This window comes from Struthio camelus, chromosome 30 (assembly GCF_040807025.1).
Source record: "Struthio camelus isolate bStrCam1 chromosome 30, bStrCam1.hap1, whole genome shotgun sequence".
NCBI lineage: Eukaryota > Metazoa > Chordata > Aves > Struthioniformes > Struthionidae > Struthio > Struthio camelus.
The window spans coordinates 2,526,328-2,542,207 of record NC_090971.1 but is presented as its reverse complement, the minus strand read 5'-3'; the positions used below and the strand labels follow the sequence as shown (position 1 = coordinate 2,542,207).

At 48.6% G+C, this 15,880-nt stretch overlaps 1 protein-coding gene across 23 annotated transcripts in view; it reads right to left on the bottom strand.

The window, feature by feature from the left end:
• ARNT (aryl hydrocarbon receptor nuclear translocator) overlaps positions 1 to 15,860 on the bottom strand; it is a 33,521-nt gene extending 17,661 nt beyond the window's left edge. For 6 of the 23 annotated variants that reach the window (XM_068922467.1, XM_068922472.1, XM_068922471.1 and 3 more), the window contains exons 1-4: positions 12,151 to 12,259; positions 3,920 to 4,031; positions 2,595 to 2,639; positions 1,524 to 1,568 (exon numbers count right to left, since the gene is read on the bottom strand). In XM_068922467.1, the coding sequence (XP_068778568.1) occupies positions 1,524 to 1,568; positions 2,595 to 2,639; positions 3,920 to 4,031; positions 12,151 to 12,244 (296 nt within the window). In that variant the 5' untranslated portion in view covers positions 12,245 to 12,259. Of the gene's footprint in view, positions 1 to 1,523; positions 1,569 to 2,594; positions 2,640 to 3,919; positions 4,032 to 4,165; positions 4,295 to 11,655; positions 12,016 to 12,150; positions 12,260 to 12,692; positions 12,763 to 13,033; positions 13,190 to 14,447; positions 14,652 to 14,758; positions 14,929 to 15,794 lie in introns of those variants that run through there. The other 17 variants (XM_068922487.1, XM_068922473.1, XM_068922481.1 and 14 more) reach the window with 15 other exon arrangements.
• Between the last annotated feature and the right edge of the window lie 20 nt (positions 15,861 to 15,880).

Below are 15,880 nucleotides of genomic sequence, written 5' to 3'. Positions count from 1 at the left end.
TACCTCGTGTGCATTAACCAGGGTGATCAAAGGCCTATCACAGAGCCTGAGGGAACCAGCTGGTGCCACAAACGGTCAGAGGGAAGCCCAGATCCCACCCCAGCCATGGCACTGCAAAGGCTTTAGTTAGTGCGATATCTAACTTCAAGGGCCATGGAGCTGTACACCCACTGGAGCGCTGAGCCAGCACTGCAGTGCTCACCTACAGCATGTGCTTTTCCTTGTGTTCTCTTAGCACTTAACTGTATTATCAGGGTCTGACATGCCTTAAGTTCCCAGAGCTCATGTCTTGCACGAGAAAACAAAGTTATTTGACAGGAGCTAGCAAACACTTTGCGAATTTGCTTCACTTCAGATCAAGTCAAAACACTTAACCGGAGAACTGTGACAGAGAAGTCCCTACTAGTCCTTTGGCAGATGAACAGCCTGATGGTTATCTGAAGATTTTGGCTTTGCAGTTTTTCCCCCTCTCTGCACTGAGACTGACACAAGTGCATAGCTCTGGCTGAAACATTACAAAAAGAGCATTTTGCAAAGCCCTCATTTCTAGACCGCTTGTTTCAATCCAAGACCTCAGTGAAATCACAAGAAAAGGCCCCTACACCCAACATCATTCCCAGCTCACCCAGTGATTTAATCCGTCCTACTGACCCTCAAGCTCCTTGAGGCAACACGCTGGGTAGTCCTTACCCCAGCGTCCTCAATCACTTGTACTTTAACTCCAGTTTCCGGAGCTTCTGAAGTCAGACCCCTCCATAAGACAAGCCACTAAGTGCAGTGTCTTTGCCACTCTTCTATATTTGCTCACTTTTCCTCTTAGCAAGAGGTAACATGATGGGCTTTTGCACTGAGGGGACAGACTAGAATTTACAGCATTCAGAACGTGTACAAAAAAAACCCTCAGTATGGCAAGAACATTACACAGCAATGCAAAATAAACCCACGAAATACTTAAATCAAGTTCCATAGGCTTCAGAAAGCTGGAGAAGTACCATGAGGTCAGTCCTGGTTCTAGATGGTACAGAGTTACTCTGTGACAACCAAAAGTAGTCACAGAGTCAAAAAAATATGCCTATAACGCTACCATACACTCTGGTCTCTAGGAAATCCCCCATTTAGAGAAAGCTTCTACTCAGTTCCCCCACAAAGCACACAAGCCACACACAGGTAAGCACAACATTTGCCAGGAAACCCTGTTCAAGTACAACTTGAACTAAGTATGAAACTTGTCTTTCTGCAAGTTTCTTGAGTGGAAGAAGAGAATGAGAGTCCAAGGCAATAGCTGAAGGAGAAGGATTGAAAAAGAGGAACGTAATTTCTTAATATTCATATGAACCAGTCCAAACAAATCAAGGAAAGCGTCTGGAGCCTTTGGTGCCAGATGCACCTTCCTTCAAAAGAGAGAAAACCTGACTGTTAGTTAGAAGACTGACAACCCCTTTCCTGCGTGCTGCAGGATCTCTCTTGCATAAAGGGGATTTGGCACTGCAGGCTTCAAAAACTACAATAAAACAGATTCTTACCTGGCAAATCTCTCCTTATCATTTGGCATCTGGTCATCGTCACACCTAGGAGAAGGGGGAGAGGAACAAAAGCTCTTAAACTGTTTACACTTGCTCCTTTTCCAAAGTCCCTGGGAGAATAACAAGGTTAATAAATTACACACAAAGAGCCTGGTACTAAAGAGAAACTTTGCTGTGCAGAGGCAACCCAGGACCATACTCTTCATTTATCTAGTTAAAAGGCCACAGTTTAATTAGTTTAGTATCTTGAAGACATTTTCTACCTGACATTTGTATCGAGGAGAGCCCCATCTCCCTCAGCACTTTAAGCACAGTCACACACAAAGTAATAGGTTACGGCTACTCCACATCAACAGCCTCATCCAAAGGCTCCCAGTAGGTAAATCCTACATTCAGCAGGTTCATGCTCATCTCAAAGCCATTCAACAGTCATCTTTAAAAGACTGTGACACATGGACTTCCAATATCATTAGATGAGGTCTTTCAACTCTTCTGCATTCCATACATGTTATGAGAGGAGGAGCTGTTTGCAGCCTCGGGGATAGGGAGTTCTCTGTAAAACAGCTTGGACCAGCCTCAGAGCAAACGAGAGCTAAGAAACACATGTCTAGGGCATATTTAATCTTTTGCAACGCTGGTATCACACAGAGTAACATCACCACTGAGTTCTGCGACACAACTTCAACCCTTCAGTCCAGGGCTCACAGCCTCGCTTCCTCTGCTCACCTCATCTTGCTGCAGGGCTGGCACCGAGAGACTTGAGGTGGAGACCGCATCCAAAGCAGTAACAGGATCCCTCCCCCTTGGCCACAACCCCTTCTCGGGACCCAGAGACCCCACACGCACTGCAGCTTTGCTCTGGCATCAGCTGCAAAGATGGAGGAATACTGCTGACTAGGACAAAAGGAAGAGTTTAAGGAAGCAGAGCACTGTCTCCCTCAGAGCCCCGCTTCACTCTGCACTGCTGGAGAGGAAAGGCTATACAAGTAGCAAATTCCTGCTCTGGTGGGGATCGCAGAGGCACAGCCAGACCGCACAACAGGACCTTCTGGATGCAAAGTTCTCCCTCACCTGAGGAATTTACTGTTCCCTTCTCCATCATCATCAAAATCAAGCCTGAAAAACATAAGCAAAAAGAATAATTAATCAGGCAGTCTCTCCTTTTCAGGATGCTTTTCCAACTGTCCTGCGGGGATGCAGACGACTCTTGAAAGGAAGATTTAAGTTATCCCAAGTGGCAACATGAAACAATCCAGGAAGTTTAGGAGAGGGCTTCCTTTAGGTGTTTAATCAGAAAGGGAGCAAGGAGACTGTTCAAAAGAGAGGGCCCGCTTTGAGCACCTACTACATTGTAACCTTCTGTTCCAAACGCTCTGGGTCTCATAGCAATGATCTAAAGCCCAGCCAGCTGCCATGATTGCTCCTCACTGCTCAAAGGACGGATGTGCAATCCAAAAGTTTGGGTTTAAAAAAAAAAGGGGGGTGGGGTGGGGAATACCTTAAAAGTTAAAGGTCAGCCCAGTGACCTGCACAGTTAGTGCCCTTAGTTCAACAGCAGACAACGTCACTGTGTTTGCAGTAACAGGGACAGAAAACATTTTCTAACTTGAGCGTACGTGGGAGGATGGGGCAAGGTTTTTCCACTACACTTCCTTTCAGCACGGAAAAGAAAGTGGCGTGTAGAAGCAGCACAGCAGCATGCGCGTTTGTAAACGAAGTGCGAGGAACAAGTAGCAGACAGCGTGGGAGGAGCTGTAGGGGAGTGGGAGCATCAGCAAACCGGGCTGAGGAAAGCAAACTTGAGAAACTGGGAGGGAGGGAGATTTTAGTTAGCTTGAAAATAAGAGCAAATTGCTTGTGGCAGGAATTTAAGAGAAGCCACTAAATATCCTTTTAATTTACAAAGGCATTTTTAGCAAAAAAAACAAAACAAAACAACCTACCACAAGCACATTGCTGCTTCCCCCACCCTCTCTCAGAGAAAGGGCAGTTGCAAAAGTTTAAGGCCAACATTCACATTCTCTGTTCCTCTCTATCTCTTGGAGCAACGGGTTTGCCTCTCTGCTTCACTGACTCCTGTTTCATTCCCAATCCTCAGTAAACGCCCCCGGTTCTCCTGTGTGTTGCAACTCAACTTTTTATCCCCTCTCCTTATATGCAATATAGGACTCTGGCCCTATGGGTTACGATTGGCTTCAAAGATATCACCGCAAAGTAAAAGGACTGAATATGATGTACCTGAAGGAACCAAGCAACTGTTTTTCACATGGAAGTACCCAGCTTTCCTCATTGGAAGGTTGACCACTCTTCCAAGAGAGCAATGCTTTGTCAAAAACACACTTCTCTCACACTCACACACTAAACGAACAAACAAAAACCCCACAACCCACACTCACCCAGGGCGCCTCTTGTTGGCTCTCTGAGCGATGCCTCCTCCAGCTTGCGTACCTGGTCCAGGATTCCCAGAGCCGACTGCTGCACCCAGGGAGGAAACATCTGATGCCATTTCTAAACAGGAGGAGGAAGAAATAATAAACAAACCAGTGTTATATCAACTCTCCCTCGAGCTCAGATGGTATAGCATTCACAACATATAGCTCCCATTAAAAACAATAGCATTTCAGCATCTGAAGTGGATAGACTTTATGCACTGTGCGTTTCCAGTCCTTTCATCTAGTGTCTCTCCAGAGCCTGCACCAGGGGTCCATTTCAAGCTTTGAGCACATGCCGTTTTCATAAGCTCAAGAGCTTAGATCCTTAAACTAAAAGACGTGGTCTCCTTTTTAAACAGAGGAGGAGCTTAATGCGATCACGGATAAGGGCTGAACCAACTCTCATATGCTAGTGGAATGAGTAAGCAGAAGGGGAGGAGAACAGTTGTGAGTTTGCCTAACAGTATTAACACAACTTCTAGAAGAGGGTGCATTTTCCAGCCGTAGAGACACACAGATTTAACCAAGATGCTCGCAAGGCACCTTGCGAGCCATGATCTTTCAGACAGTCATTCCTATCCTTTGGCAGTACTGAGTTGCGTGCACCACAATTAGCAGTCTCTGCCTACGCACTTCCAAAACAGCCACATACTCAGACCAGAAGAACAACAGTTGCAGCCCTAAATGACACTATATCTATTTTAAGCTCCACAGGTCTTTCTATCTCAAAAGATTCACTTCAAAGTTGATGCCGAAGAGCCGATGCCCATCCAGCAGGCTTTGGGAGGTCTGCTTAAACCAGATCTGGTCTCATCCCATGACCTGAGCACCTCATGGTGTTTGGAGAACATCTTCCAGTTCAGTTTCAGCCAAAAAGATCCAGCCCACAAGCTGCAAGACCACTCCACAATGCGAGCACTGGAGGTGGGGATGACTCTCCCCAAAAACGCACTGATCCAAACACCTATCGTGGATGCACCCAGCATCCTTTATAGGGCTGCAGCAGGTCTTATCTCTGATAATGCTGACTTTTGGGAGCAGGACAAATCTGAAAAACACTACTTCTTTTTGTTCCTCAAAACCACAAGGGACAATTAAGTTCTTGCGAAAAGCACCATACTCTTGCTGCCATCAATATCAGAAACGCCTTCCTGGTATAAAGATTAGGGTGGTGGGGACCTGGATGGGAACAAGGAGAAGATGGAGAAAAAGATTTGAGAAGGCAACAGAAAAGCATGCCATATCAAGCCCTCTACTACCTTTATGTTTCTTCTAAGAGGAGGAGGAGGTAGTTCACAAGAACAGAGCACAGAGGAAAGCATTTAATCACTGTGACAAGACAAGAGACAAAGCCCACCTGGTGCCTACCTTCACAGCAACAACATTAGGACTTCACATACTTGTGTGCCACAGGGTTTTTTGTTTTTCTACATTAAATATTTCAAGGGGGCGGTTACAACTTCCATCTTTTTGTGATGTTTCACTCCACTAATAAAGCTGCAGCTAAAAAGCTTTTATTTTCAATGGAGAAAAGTTGCATAAGCGGCAGAAAACCCAACCGATATTTTTTTGAGAGAAGAAATAGGCGGGTATGCTTGCAGGGAGCAAGGAGTTGGTGAGCCTTTAGAGATCATACCATTTAATTCTGCGGTATAACCTCTACGAGAGGTTTCACTCAGATAGAAGATTTGCGGGAAAAAAAGTCTACTCAAAGATGTGAACATAACCCCTTCCCAGTGCATGGGAAAGCAAGAAGTGTCTAAGCGGAGAATTTCAAGGCACTGTCCTTACAAGTCAGATTACAGGCCCGGGCCTGTTACACATTATGGTTTTTTTCCACAACGAAAGCTAAGAGCCTTGGCCCTCTATATAATCGCACACCCTGAACCACTTCCTTGGCTGCGTGGGCAGGCTGGGCTCCGAAATCGTGCCCGTATTCAAGCAGTACGAATGCCCCCCTCCCATATACTTCACCAGGAACTCCCAACTGTTACCAAAGCCAACACGAGCAGAGATTTCTCAGCTCCTCACGAGCCAAAACGCTAGGTTGGAAAGCGGCGTTTGGTAGCAGGCACCAAGCTTTACTTCTCCAGTTCTCAGGTAGGCTCTTTCCTACTTCCAATTGTTTAGGAGCACACATAACAGGCTCTGTAAAGTTGTTTATAGCTTACTCAGCATGGCTTAAACTGAAATCATGTTGTAACACACTGCCATGAGAGCTGCGTTAAACATTCCTCTACGTAAACTTATTTTGATCAGATGGAGCTTTGAACGCAGGTTGAAAGGCATTTTTCCATGTTTCTGAAATAAGTCATCTCTAGACTCATTTAAACGGCTGTGGTTTTTTGAAGTTTACTGACAACCAACTGCTAGACTGCAATCAGAAGAGTTGCTCCAGCTAGAGCATCTCCACCACAACCTTTGCCGACTGAGCTCTGCAGACTGCCTTGAAGGTAGAAAAACCACTTCTGCTTTATCAAAGCAGAGGGGATGGGATTGAAAAAAAAAAACAAAACCAAAAGCCTATTGCTGAGGTTCCCAAACCGCAGCAAAGTGGTACACCAACACTGAGAGCTGCTTACATATGAACTGCTGCCACAAATGGCAGGACGAAGCAATGATTCCAAGTCCAGTCTAACAGATATGGCAACAAATGAGGGGCAGACTCCCAGGCAGTCAAATCTTAGTTGAGCCAAGACCACTATGATATTGCTAGACAAGTAAAGGAGGACTATACTAGAATAAGCATCTATGCAACAGTGCCCAATTTTACTTCTCACCTCATCAAACACAGGCCTTTGCATTCCTCATATGGGTAAAGGGGGGGGGGGGGGGAAGACCATTTTCAGCATCATAGATCTGGCTTTAGCAAGTAACAGCAAAATGTAGTTACCAAAGTCTGATTTCAATCTAACAGCAGCACTTACAGACCGGGACACTAGTTTGCTTGCACCTAAAAGCAGAGCTGTGCAACAGTACAGCGACCTCTGTGGTGCAGCTGGACCACAGCAGCTGGCTCACAGTAACACTTCTAGCTCCCAGTAAATGTGCTCCAAAAGTTGTGGTATGTCTTCCAAAACAAAACAAAAACAACAACAACAACAACAAAAACCCCAAAACACACCCCCAAAACTTCTACCACAGTAATGCTGCTATACTGTATTACTGCCTGGTTTGCTTCTCTCCAAGTAGCTGGCTTTACTGAAAAAGTATCTTCCTTGACAGTCCATAGTATTTCCCAGGGGTGACTAAGATATGCACTAAACATCCAGGTCAGTGCTTGGCAGTTCAAAGAGCCAAAAGACAGTCCCAAACAACAGTGCATGCGCACCAGGTTTCACACTAACTACAGTAACAGGATACAAGGAGTTCTTAGAAAAGTTTCCAAAACATTGGGAACAAAGAATCAGGTATGGAAACAAACTTTTAATAGCCAGAAGGCCATTTGAGACTAGTGGTTTTCAGCACGTGAATATTTAAGGTCTTGGCCAAGAAACTGATCTCTCTGGAATAAACTCAAGTTAGCTGATGGGATGCATTTCAAATAATTGGAACCTGGCCTTCCTTACATCCCATTCTCCACATGGGGACCGAGGACGTTCCCCATCTCTCCCCGCTCCATTTCAGATAGCTTGGGCACCTCTGAGGCACAGATGAAGGCTGACCTGAACCGTGCTACCTTTCACTTATTGCTAAGTGAAATCCCAAAGCGCAAAGAGTGCTGATATGAAAGGTCTTTGTTTAGCGGAACATGGCTCCGAGCGCAACGAAGCCAGCTCAGAAGGGTTTTCCTTTTGTCTAGGCAATTTCCCAAGGAGCTAGTAGTTTTTCAGCGTATGCATGTAAATACCACGGTTTCAACAGAAATAGCATTTCTGGAGCATTGCAGATAATCATTTTATTAAGGACAGAGGAATTTCCGGTTTAGGGCAGGGGAAGGAAGTGACACTGTGCTGTTTCTGCACAAATGAACTTTCAAACAGCGGTGGTGGGGGGACGTCTCAGTTTGTTTTTAAAAGGCCTCATTTGAGCTTTTGGTATTTCTTAGGAACCTACTCTGAGAGCCAGCATCTCGTAACAGCAGCATCACATGGTGAAATGACTTTACCTCATGCTTCAGCTTCCTACTCCGTAGGAATATTTGCCTCTCCGGGTACAACGTGCCCTTTCACAAGCAAAAGAACATGGAATACCTTGAGATTTGGTTATGTAAATGACAATACTTCGTTCTGGACGCTAAGGGAGAGCACCAAAATAGTTATGGACTCCTTTACACAACCCATTTGGCCTCTCCACTACATCCTCACCCCCAGAACAGGGAGGGCATGGGAAAGGTGGGCAAAAGAGAGAGACTTCTAGCTTTTTCATTCCCCGGAATTTCTAGAGCGCTTAAATGAGCACAAAACCTCCTTTCAAAACATTAAGCAAACATTAAGCTCAAAATTTCCCCCCGATTCCCCCCCCCCCCAATCTGAACACAGGCTGAATAACAATTATATAATGACATATGTGCAGTTGATGGAACCAACGTCCTCAACCTATTAATACAAGGTCTGAAAGCTATGCACATGACAATAGCTTTTTTGGTCTTGTTTTTGTCTGAAGTGCACATACACAGTCACGGTAAACTCAGTGCTCCAAAGGTCTATCATAAGAAAAGCTGCCACTGCACACAAGTCCTTCTGCAACTGCCCTTGACAACCACTGGGTCCAAGCATAAAGGGAAGGATGTGAGTAGCCAGAGGCAATAAGAGCAAAAGACCCAGCTAATGGAGTCAACTGCTTCTAGGAAGAAAATCTGGTTTGTTATGACCTATGAAACACCGGTTTCACATCCTAGAACTACGAGTCAGTGGGTACGAGTCAGTGGGCTCATCAATGGTTTAAAGCAGTGACTAGCTGTTCCCAGAGATCAGGATGCTTAGCTCTGACTCAATGCACTGATATCCGAAATGGCAAGAAACACATCATTCAAATACTCTGGCACGACAAGAGGCAACAAGCGTACTCCTTTGTAACAGTCAACCTTAAGAACGAACAACAAGACAAACATTCGTTTTCTTTCTTTCATTCATTTTTTTTAATGCCACCAAGAGTCACAGTCAACCTTTCTCAGAGGGCAGGGTGTTTTACAGGGTTACTGCAGAAACAAGCGGCATTCCTGTTAGGGCACTGTTCCAGGCCTTTCCCAAATCAATCCCTGCTTGCTTTTAACATGTGTTATACCTAATTAAGGCCAGAAGAGATAAGCAGAAGCAGGCAGAGAAATTAGGGATCCTCATTTGTAACTGAATATAGATGTGCAAGCATAACCACAACTCAGCCAACAATTAATCCCAGAACAGAATAGGCTGGAAGACAGCTAAGGGAATGTAATCTCCAGAGCCAGACTTCCACCCAGCCTCTCCTGGGAAGGACTCTGTTGCAACTACTGGCATCTCAACAGTGACTGGCTTCAGAAATAAAGTCACAGAAGATATTCAGAGCTGTGATTTAAGATAGGCCTGCCACAGCTCTTAAATGCATTGTTACTGTACCACTTAATCCACTACAACCACGCATTGTACAAAGCACAGCAAAAATGGTAGTTCCTGCTGTGGAGAATTTATAATCCAAGTACTATTAACATATTTTAGCAAACAAGAATGTTTAATTTAAAGTCAGTCATTAGTTAGCTCCCAAAAAAGGCAAAGCAGTTTACAGTAAGCTTGTGAACAGATAACAGCTGCTAAAATAAAACTGCATGCTTCATTAATGAAAACTTCATTCACGACTGTAAGGTTTTAGTCTGAACAACGCACATGGCTTCATATTTACAAACTGGCTCAATTTCTGCATCTCAAGTACTTAAATAGATTTATTTTTAAGTAGGTTTCTTTCCCCCCAACTCTGTCGGAACTTCCCATGCAACGCCAGCTCAGTGCTTTCGTCCCCATGGGAACCCTTTCTGAGAAGCATTACAGAATATTAACTCCAAAAAACATAGAAAAGAATGCATCTTTCATTTTGAAAAAATAATCATAAAATGCTTTAAGCAAAGCTGATATATCATGCATTTATCCTGCCAAATCAAAAGCATTCTAACAATCCAAGTTAATACTAAAACCTGTACATTAATTAGAGCAAACCTATTTCAATCATTCCTCGTATTATCTCTTGCTTACAGGATGCTGTTCTCTTTTCACTCCTAACCAGAAGATTTTTCACAAAATAAAACTTGCTTAAACAGGCTCAACTGAAAGCTCTAAACCTAGCATTCTCCACAATTTAAGTCTTTTCTGGTTAACAGAAGAATCATCAACTGCACCCTGGGGAAGATGAGAGGACAGAAAGGTTTTGTGGATTTATTTTTCAACAAAGTTGCTTTATCTGAAAATGGGGAAACGCTTTATCCATGTCTCTTGCAGGCTTCTGAGGTGAACTGCTTTTCTTGGGTAATGTTTAGAGGAAGGACAGAAGCCTCATGATGGTGCCACACCAAACACAAGCTGTGTTCTGAACACTTAAAAGAAGTTCCAACTGATTTTTGTGGCTGGTTTCACCATCTTTCCCTGTGGCCTGCTCAAGTTGCAAGGATATTCAGAGCACATTTTGGGGCCTTACTCAGTGTTCACTTGAGCTCTGCACTCCATTTTTCAAATAGTAAGGAAGAGAGGACTCAGCTTTTAAAATAAATTATTTGTGGAAAGTGTTCTTTACTAATAATCTCTGTGTATATAGTGCTTACTCCGACTGTTAGTATTTTTTTTCCTCTGTTTAAAAGGACTAAGCTAACAGTGGTCAGTAAGTCTGCCTGCAGTTATAAATATTAAACACAGATGTTAAGTTCTTTCTCTTTTCCTTGTGAATTTATTTGTTTAAAACTTTTCTAATATGCAAAATATCATGCAGCTCAGAAGACTACAGTTACATAAACATTTTATAATATGGTAACAGTTTAAAACAACGAGCATCTTCCTTCCTTCATTGACTGAATTCTTATAGAGATGGTTCATAATATACATCTTGCATTTTTACCACAAGCAACAGCAATTTTTTGCTTTAAATTTTGTTGCGCATCCTTTGTCCACCAAACTGCAAAACCTTGATCTAACAGTACATTGGCAGGAGGAGAAACTAACTTCCTGATTAAGCCTACGGCACCAGAAATACATATGACTAAGTTTTCTACTACTTGGAATAATCTCACTGTTTCAATGGGATGCTATTCTGAGCCAAAAGTGCATTTTTCTGCAGGACTAGAGCACGAGTTTGACAGTTTCCATTTCGGATATGTTTTTGCTAAGCTAAATCAGGAACGCTTGTTTTTTCTAACATACAAACTCAAACTTCTGATTGCTGAAGAATTTCAGATTGTCATGTGAAACCACAACCACGCATTTCCAGACACCAGTTCTGCACCCTTGCCTCAAGATCACCACAGACAAATGACCCAACATGTTTTCTCGATATTTAAAGCCACAAAAGCTTCCTATTCCAAGTTGGAATGAAAAATTCTTCCTTCAGAAGTTATACTGAACAGTCCTAGATAAACCTGAACAAGTCACACGACCCGAGACCTTGCCAGCCTCAAGCCACAAGCAAGAACAGACAGAAACCACAAGCCAAAAAAAGACACAAGCAGCTCAAATTCTGATCTCAGTCACCACATTATAAATCCATAACAACTTCACGGACACAGGGTTATTTCAGATACATACTGATTTCAGTGCAGTTTAGCCAGAAATCTGATAAAGCCTGAAAGATTCAATTTCATTCAGCAAGCATCAGACATCATAGATTTCCAGCTTCCTCCAGGCAGAGGATCACCCCTTTGTTACTGACTTGAGAGAGCAAGAGTTGAAAGGATATTCTGCTTTCTTCTGACAGGCACGCACCAGCTATTCTGCTCAGCAGTTTAAAAACAGGTGGAGGTAAGATTTGTAAAAGTCCCTTTCAAAACACCAAGCCAATTCAAATAAACCTCAAGGAAACATATAGCAAAAAAGACCGAAAAAACAACATAAGCCATTAGGGATAACAAATGCAAGTGAGTCCCACCAGGCCTCCCTCCCTGCCAGAGGAGCTATGAGAGAAACCAGACCCCAGCACCATGTACGCGGATGAGGCATGCGCATGGCCCACGCCAGCCGTTCAAGCTAAGGGAGCAACAACAGGCACAAACATCTTTCTCTCCAACACGCTAGCTCACACACCATCTTCTTCTCTCCCCCAGCACCTCCAGCTCACTTTCCTCTTCCAAAACAACCTGCCGTTCAGCATAGTGCCCCCTTTCCAAGTTTCCCCCATTCAACAATCCCTCCACCACCCCACTTCTCCAAGCCCTTCCCGAGCACCCCAAGCCTCCCCCTGAGCTGGGTCCCTCAGCATCCTTTCCCCACCCCAACTCCCTCATCTGCTCTCCCAGGGCCACCCCATCAAGTCCTCCTGACATCCCTCCCCCACACCTCCTGACACTGTACCCCAAATGACACCCCTTATCCCAGCCCAGCACACCCAAATGGCCCCCCAACCCAGCACTCAGGCCCTGCAGCTCAGCCTAGACCTCTATAATTTCCAGTCCCTAGAGATAACCCCCCTTCACCCCCCTAAAGGCTCCCCTCACCCAACACCCAAGCCCCTTAGCTCAGCCCAGGCCCCTAAACCTCCCAGCCCCCAGAGAACACCCCTTCCTCCTCCCAAAGGCCCCTGACCAAGGCTCCCGTCCCCTCAGCCCTGCTCCCCCAACCCTCCTCACCCAGGCGACACCCTTGGGCCCCCCTAACCACCCGCCGGGACCTGGTCCACCCTAGTCCCCTCGCAACGACCCCTCTGGCCTGGCCCAGCCCCTCTTAACAGCCCCATTAGTCCAGCCCCTGCCAAAGCCCTCGGGCCCACCCAGCCCCTCTCAGTGGCTCTTTCGGCCCCGCACCCCTCAGCAGCGCCCTGCGCGACCCCCTTCGGCCTGGCCTGGCCCTGCCCTTCTACGGCCCGGTCCCCCAGCCCCCCACGCCCCCCTCAGAGCTCCTGAGCCCTGTCGCCCCCGCAGCTTGCTTCCGCGCCCCCCGCAAGCCATCTAGCGCAGCAGCTCCAGCTCACCCGGGTTGGCGGCGGTGGCTGCCATAACCGGGGCGGGCGGGCGGGCGGGCAGACTCCCCCCCCCCCTCCCCTCCTCCCTCCTCACCGCCGCCACTGCCAAGATGGCGGCGCAGGAAAACCCGGGGCGCTGCGGCGCAGCCTAGCCTGCCCGTCCAGAGGGGCGGGGCGGAGACGAGGCGGAGCATCCCCATTGGCCTAGACAGGGCTGAGGGGTGGGAGCAAAGAGGCAGGCAGCACAGCCTCTGCCAGCAGGGTAGGGTGACCCCAGGCATGTCCCGCCCCCTTCGCGGGGCGGGGGCGTGGCCAAAGCGGGGGTGTGTGGAGTGGGGGGGGCCAGTGGGAGACTTAAAGGGCGGTTTCGGTGACGTTCTATGTTGCTTTTTTTTTTTTTTTTTTTTTGTCGGAGGACAGGAACCCTATGGGGATTGGGACTGGGACTGAAAATGGACATGGAATTAGGATTTTGACTAGCATTGGGTTTGGACTCGGGCTGGGGATGGGATTGAGTTTAGGGATGGGGTTTGAATTTGGGATTGGCGGACTGGGACTGGGATTGGGGTCGGGCTGTGGCAGGAAAGTGGTAAAGTGGTTAATTATAGCCAATTTTCATAGCACACGCTGGGCCTGGCCCTCCAGAAGCCCCCGTGAGTGGGGCCGGATGGTGGCAGGGGCCAGCTGGGGTCCCCCCGCCTCTCCCCAGCATGGGAGGGGGTTCCTGGCTGTAAACGGGCTCATTCGGTTCGCTTCCCGGCGCGGCGCCCTCCTCGTGCGCTGCCCTTCGTCCCGCTGGCAGAAACCTGACAAATTATGCAAGGGGGGGGGCCATCGCCTGGCCTGACCCTGCAGAGCCCTTGGGGGGCCACAGGCCCTGAAAGGGTCACCCTTGGCTCCATTGGTGGGTGCTGAGGGTGCTCAGCACCCAGCCGGGACACCTGCCGCCCATGAGCTCTCACCCACAGCGCAAAGGAGCCGCTGGAAAAACTTTCAGCCTGAGCGGGCGATAATTTAATCTGCGAGATCGTTTCTCCTGGTTACTGCGAGTGCCTGAAAGGCGACGCCGCCGTGTTCCTGCAGTATTCATGAACCCCCGGGGATGGTGCCATGGCCCCAAAGCGGCACCGAGCAGGGCAGAGTGGCCAGTCCGTCTGTCCGCCCGCCTGCCAGGAGGTAAGGAACAGCCCCAGATGGCATGTCTGGGGCTGCTAGGGACGGGATCGATGGGTGCTACGGGACTTTGCGGGTCCTATTTCAGCATGTGCCGTCATTGGGGCTGAGCTCATTTGATCCTGGTGCATATGGCACTTTAATACGTATATATAGGCATATACATATATATATCGGCATAGATGTACATGCAGCTCAGGCCGCAGGGCTGTGCCTGACGGCCTTGCCAAGCCTCTACCTCTGCCCCTACCTCGTGCAAATCTGTCTGTCCGCCAGCATCTCTCTTAAGCAACCTGGAGACCCTCCACTGTCGCCACTTTTGGCTTTTCCCAGCCTCCACGGGCACCTGTCGCGTTTCCAATCTGAGCCATCACTTTGCGAAGGTTCAACTGAGCCCTGGCATGCTCAGTGCACCTAATGCTTCCGGGGGTCCTGCTGCTCTGGGGCAAAGTGGCTGTGGAAAAAAAAAAAAAAAAAACCAATAGCGGGGATGTTTTAAAGCTGGGCCAAACCGAGCCGGGTGATGCTGGGGCCGACAGCCCAGGGCCAGGGACTACGCACCTGAGGGCTGCCTGCATGGAGCCTGGCCCAGCCACCAGCCCTCCAGCCCTCGACGTGGACAAGGGCATCACCGTGGCCTTCGTGGTGCTCATGTGCCTCTTCCTGCTGGCCATGGCAGTGCGGTGCGCCCGGCTCGTGGTGGACCCCTACAGCGCCATCCCCACCGCCACCTGGGAGGAGGAACAGGTCAACTGAGCCCCACGGGGCCCGCTGGCACCCTCAGGGCTCCCCAGGGCTCCTGGCACCCCAGAACCCTCCAGCACCTGAGGCAACCCCAACACCTCCATCGCTTCACGGCCCCCCAGCACTCCCCAGTCACCCCAGGGCTCCTGGCACCCCAGGACCCTCCAGCACCTGAGGCAACCCCAACACCTCCATCGCTTCACGGCCCCCCAGCACTCCCCAGTCACCCCAGGGCTCCTGGCACCCCAGGACCCTCCAGCACCTGAGGCAACCCCAACACCTCCATCGCTTCACGGCCCCCCAGCACTCCCCAGTCACCCCAGGGCTCCTGGCACCCCAGGACCCTCCAGCACCTGAGGCAACCCCAACACCTCCATCGCTTCACGGCCCCCCCAGCACTCCCCAGTCACCCCGGGGCTCCTGGCACCCCAGGACCCTCCAGCACCTGAGGCAACCCCAACACCTCCATCGCTTCACGGCCCCCCAGCACTCCCCAGTCACCCCAGGGCTCCTGGCACCCCAGGACCCTCCAGCACCTGAGGCAACCCCAACACCTCCATCGCTTCACGGCCCCCCCAGCACTCCCCAGTCACCCCGGGGCTCCTGGCACCCCAGGACCCTCCAGCACCTGAGGCAACCCCAACACCTCCATCGCTTCACGGCCCCCCCAGCACTCCCCAGTCACCCCAGGGCCACCCGTTACCCACAGGACCCCCCAGCACTCCCCATCACCCCAGGGCCCCCTCCTTATACCCAGGACCCCTTACTGCCCCCAGCACCCTCCATCTCCCCAGGGCCCCCCCATTACCCCCGGGATCCCCTATTGCCCCAGGACCCTCCATCTCTCCAGCACCCCAGGGCTCGGGCTCCAGCAGGGGGGCGCTACCCCTTTAAAAGCGCCCTGCTTCTTTGCGCATGCGCTCTGGCCTGCCCGCAAGT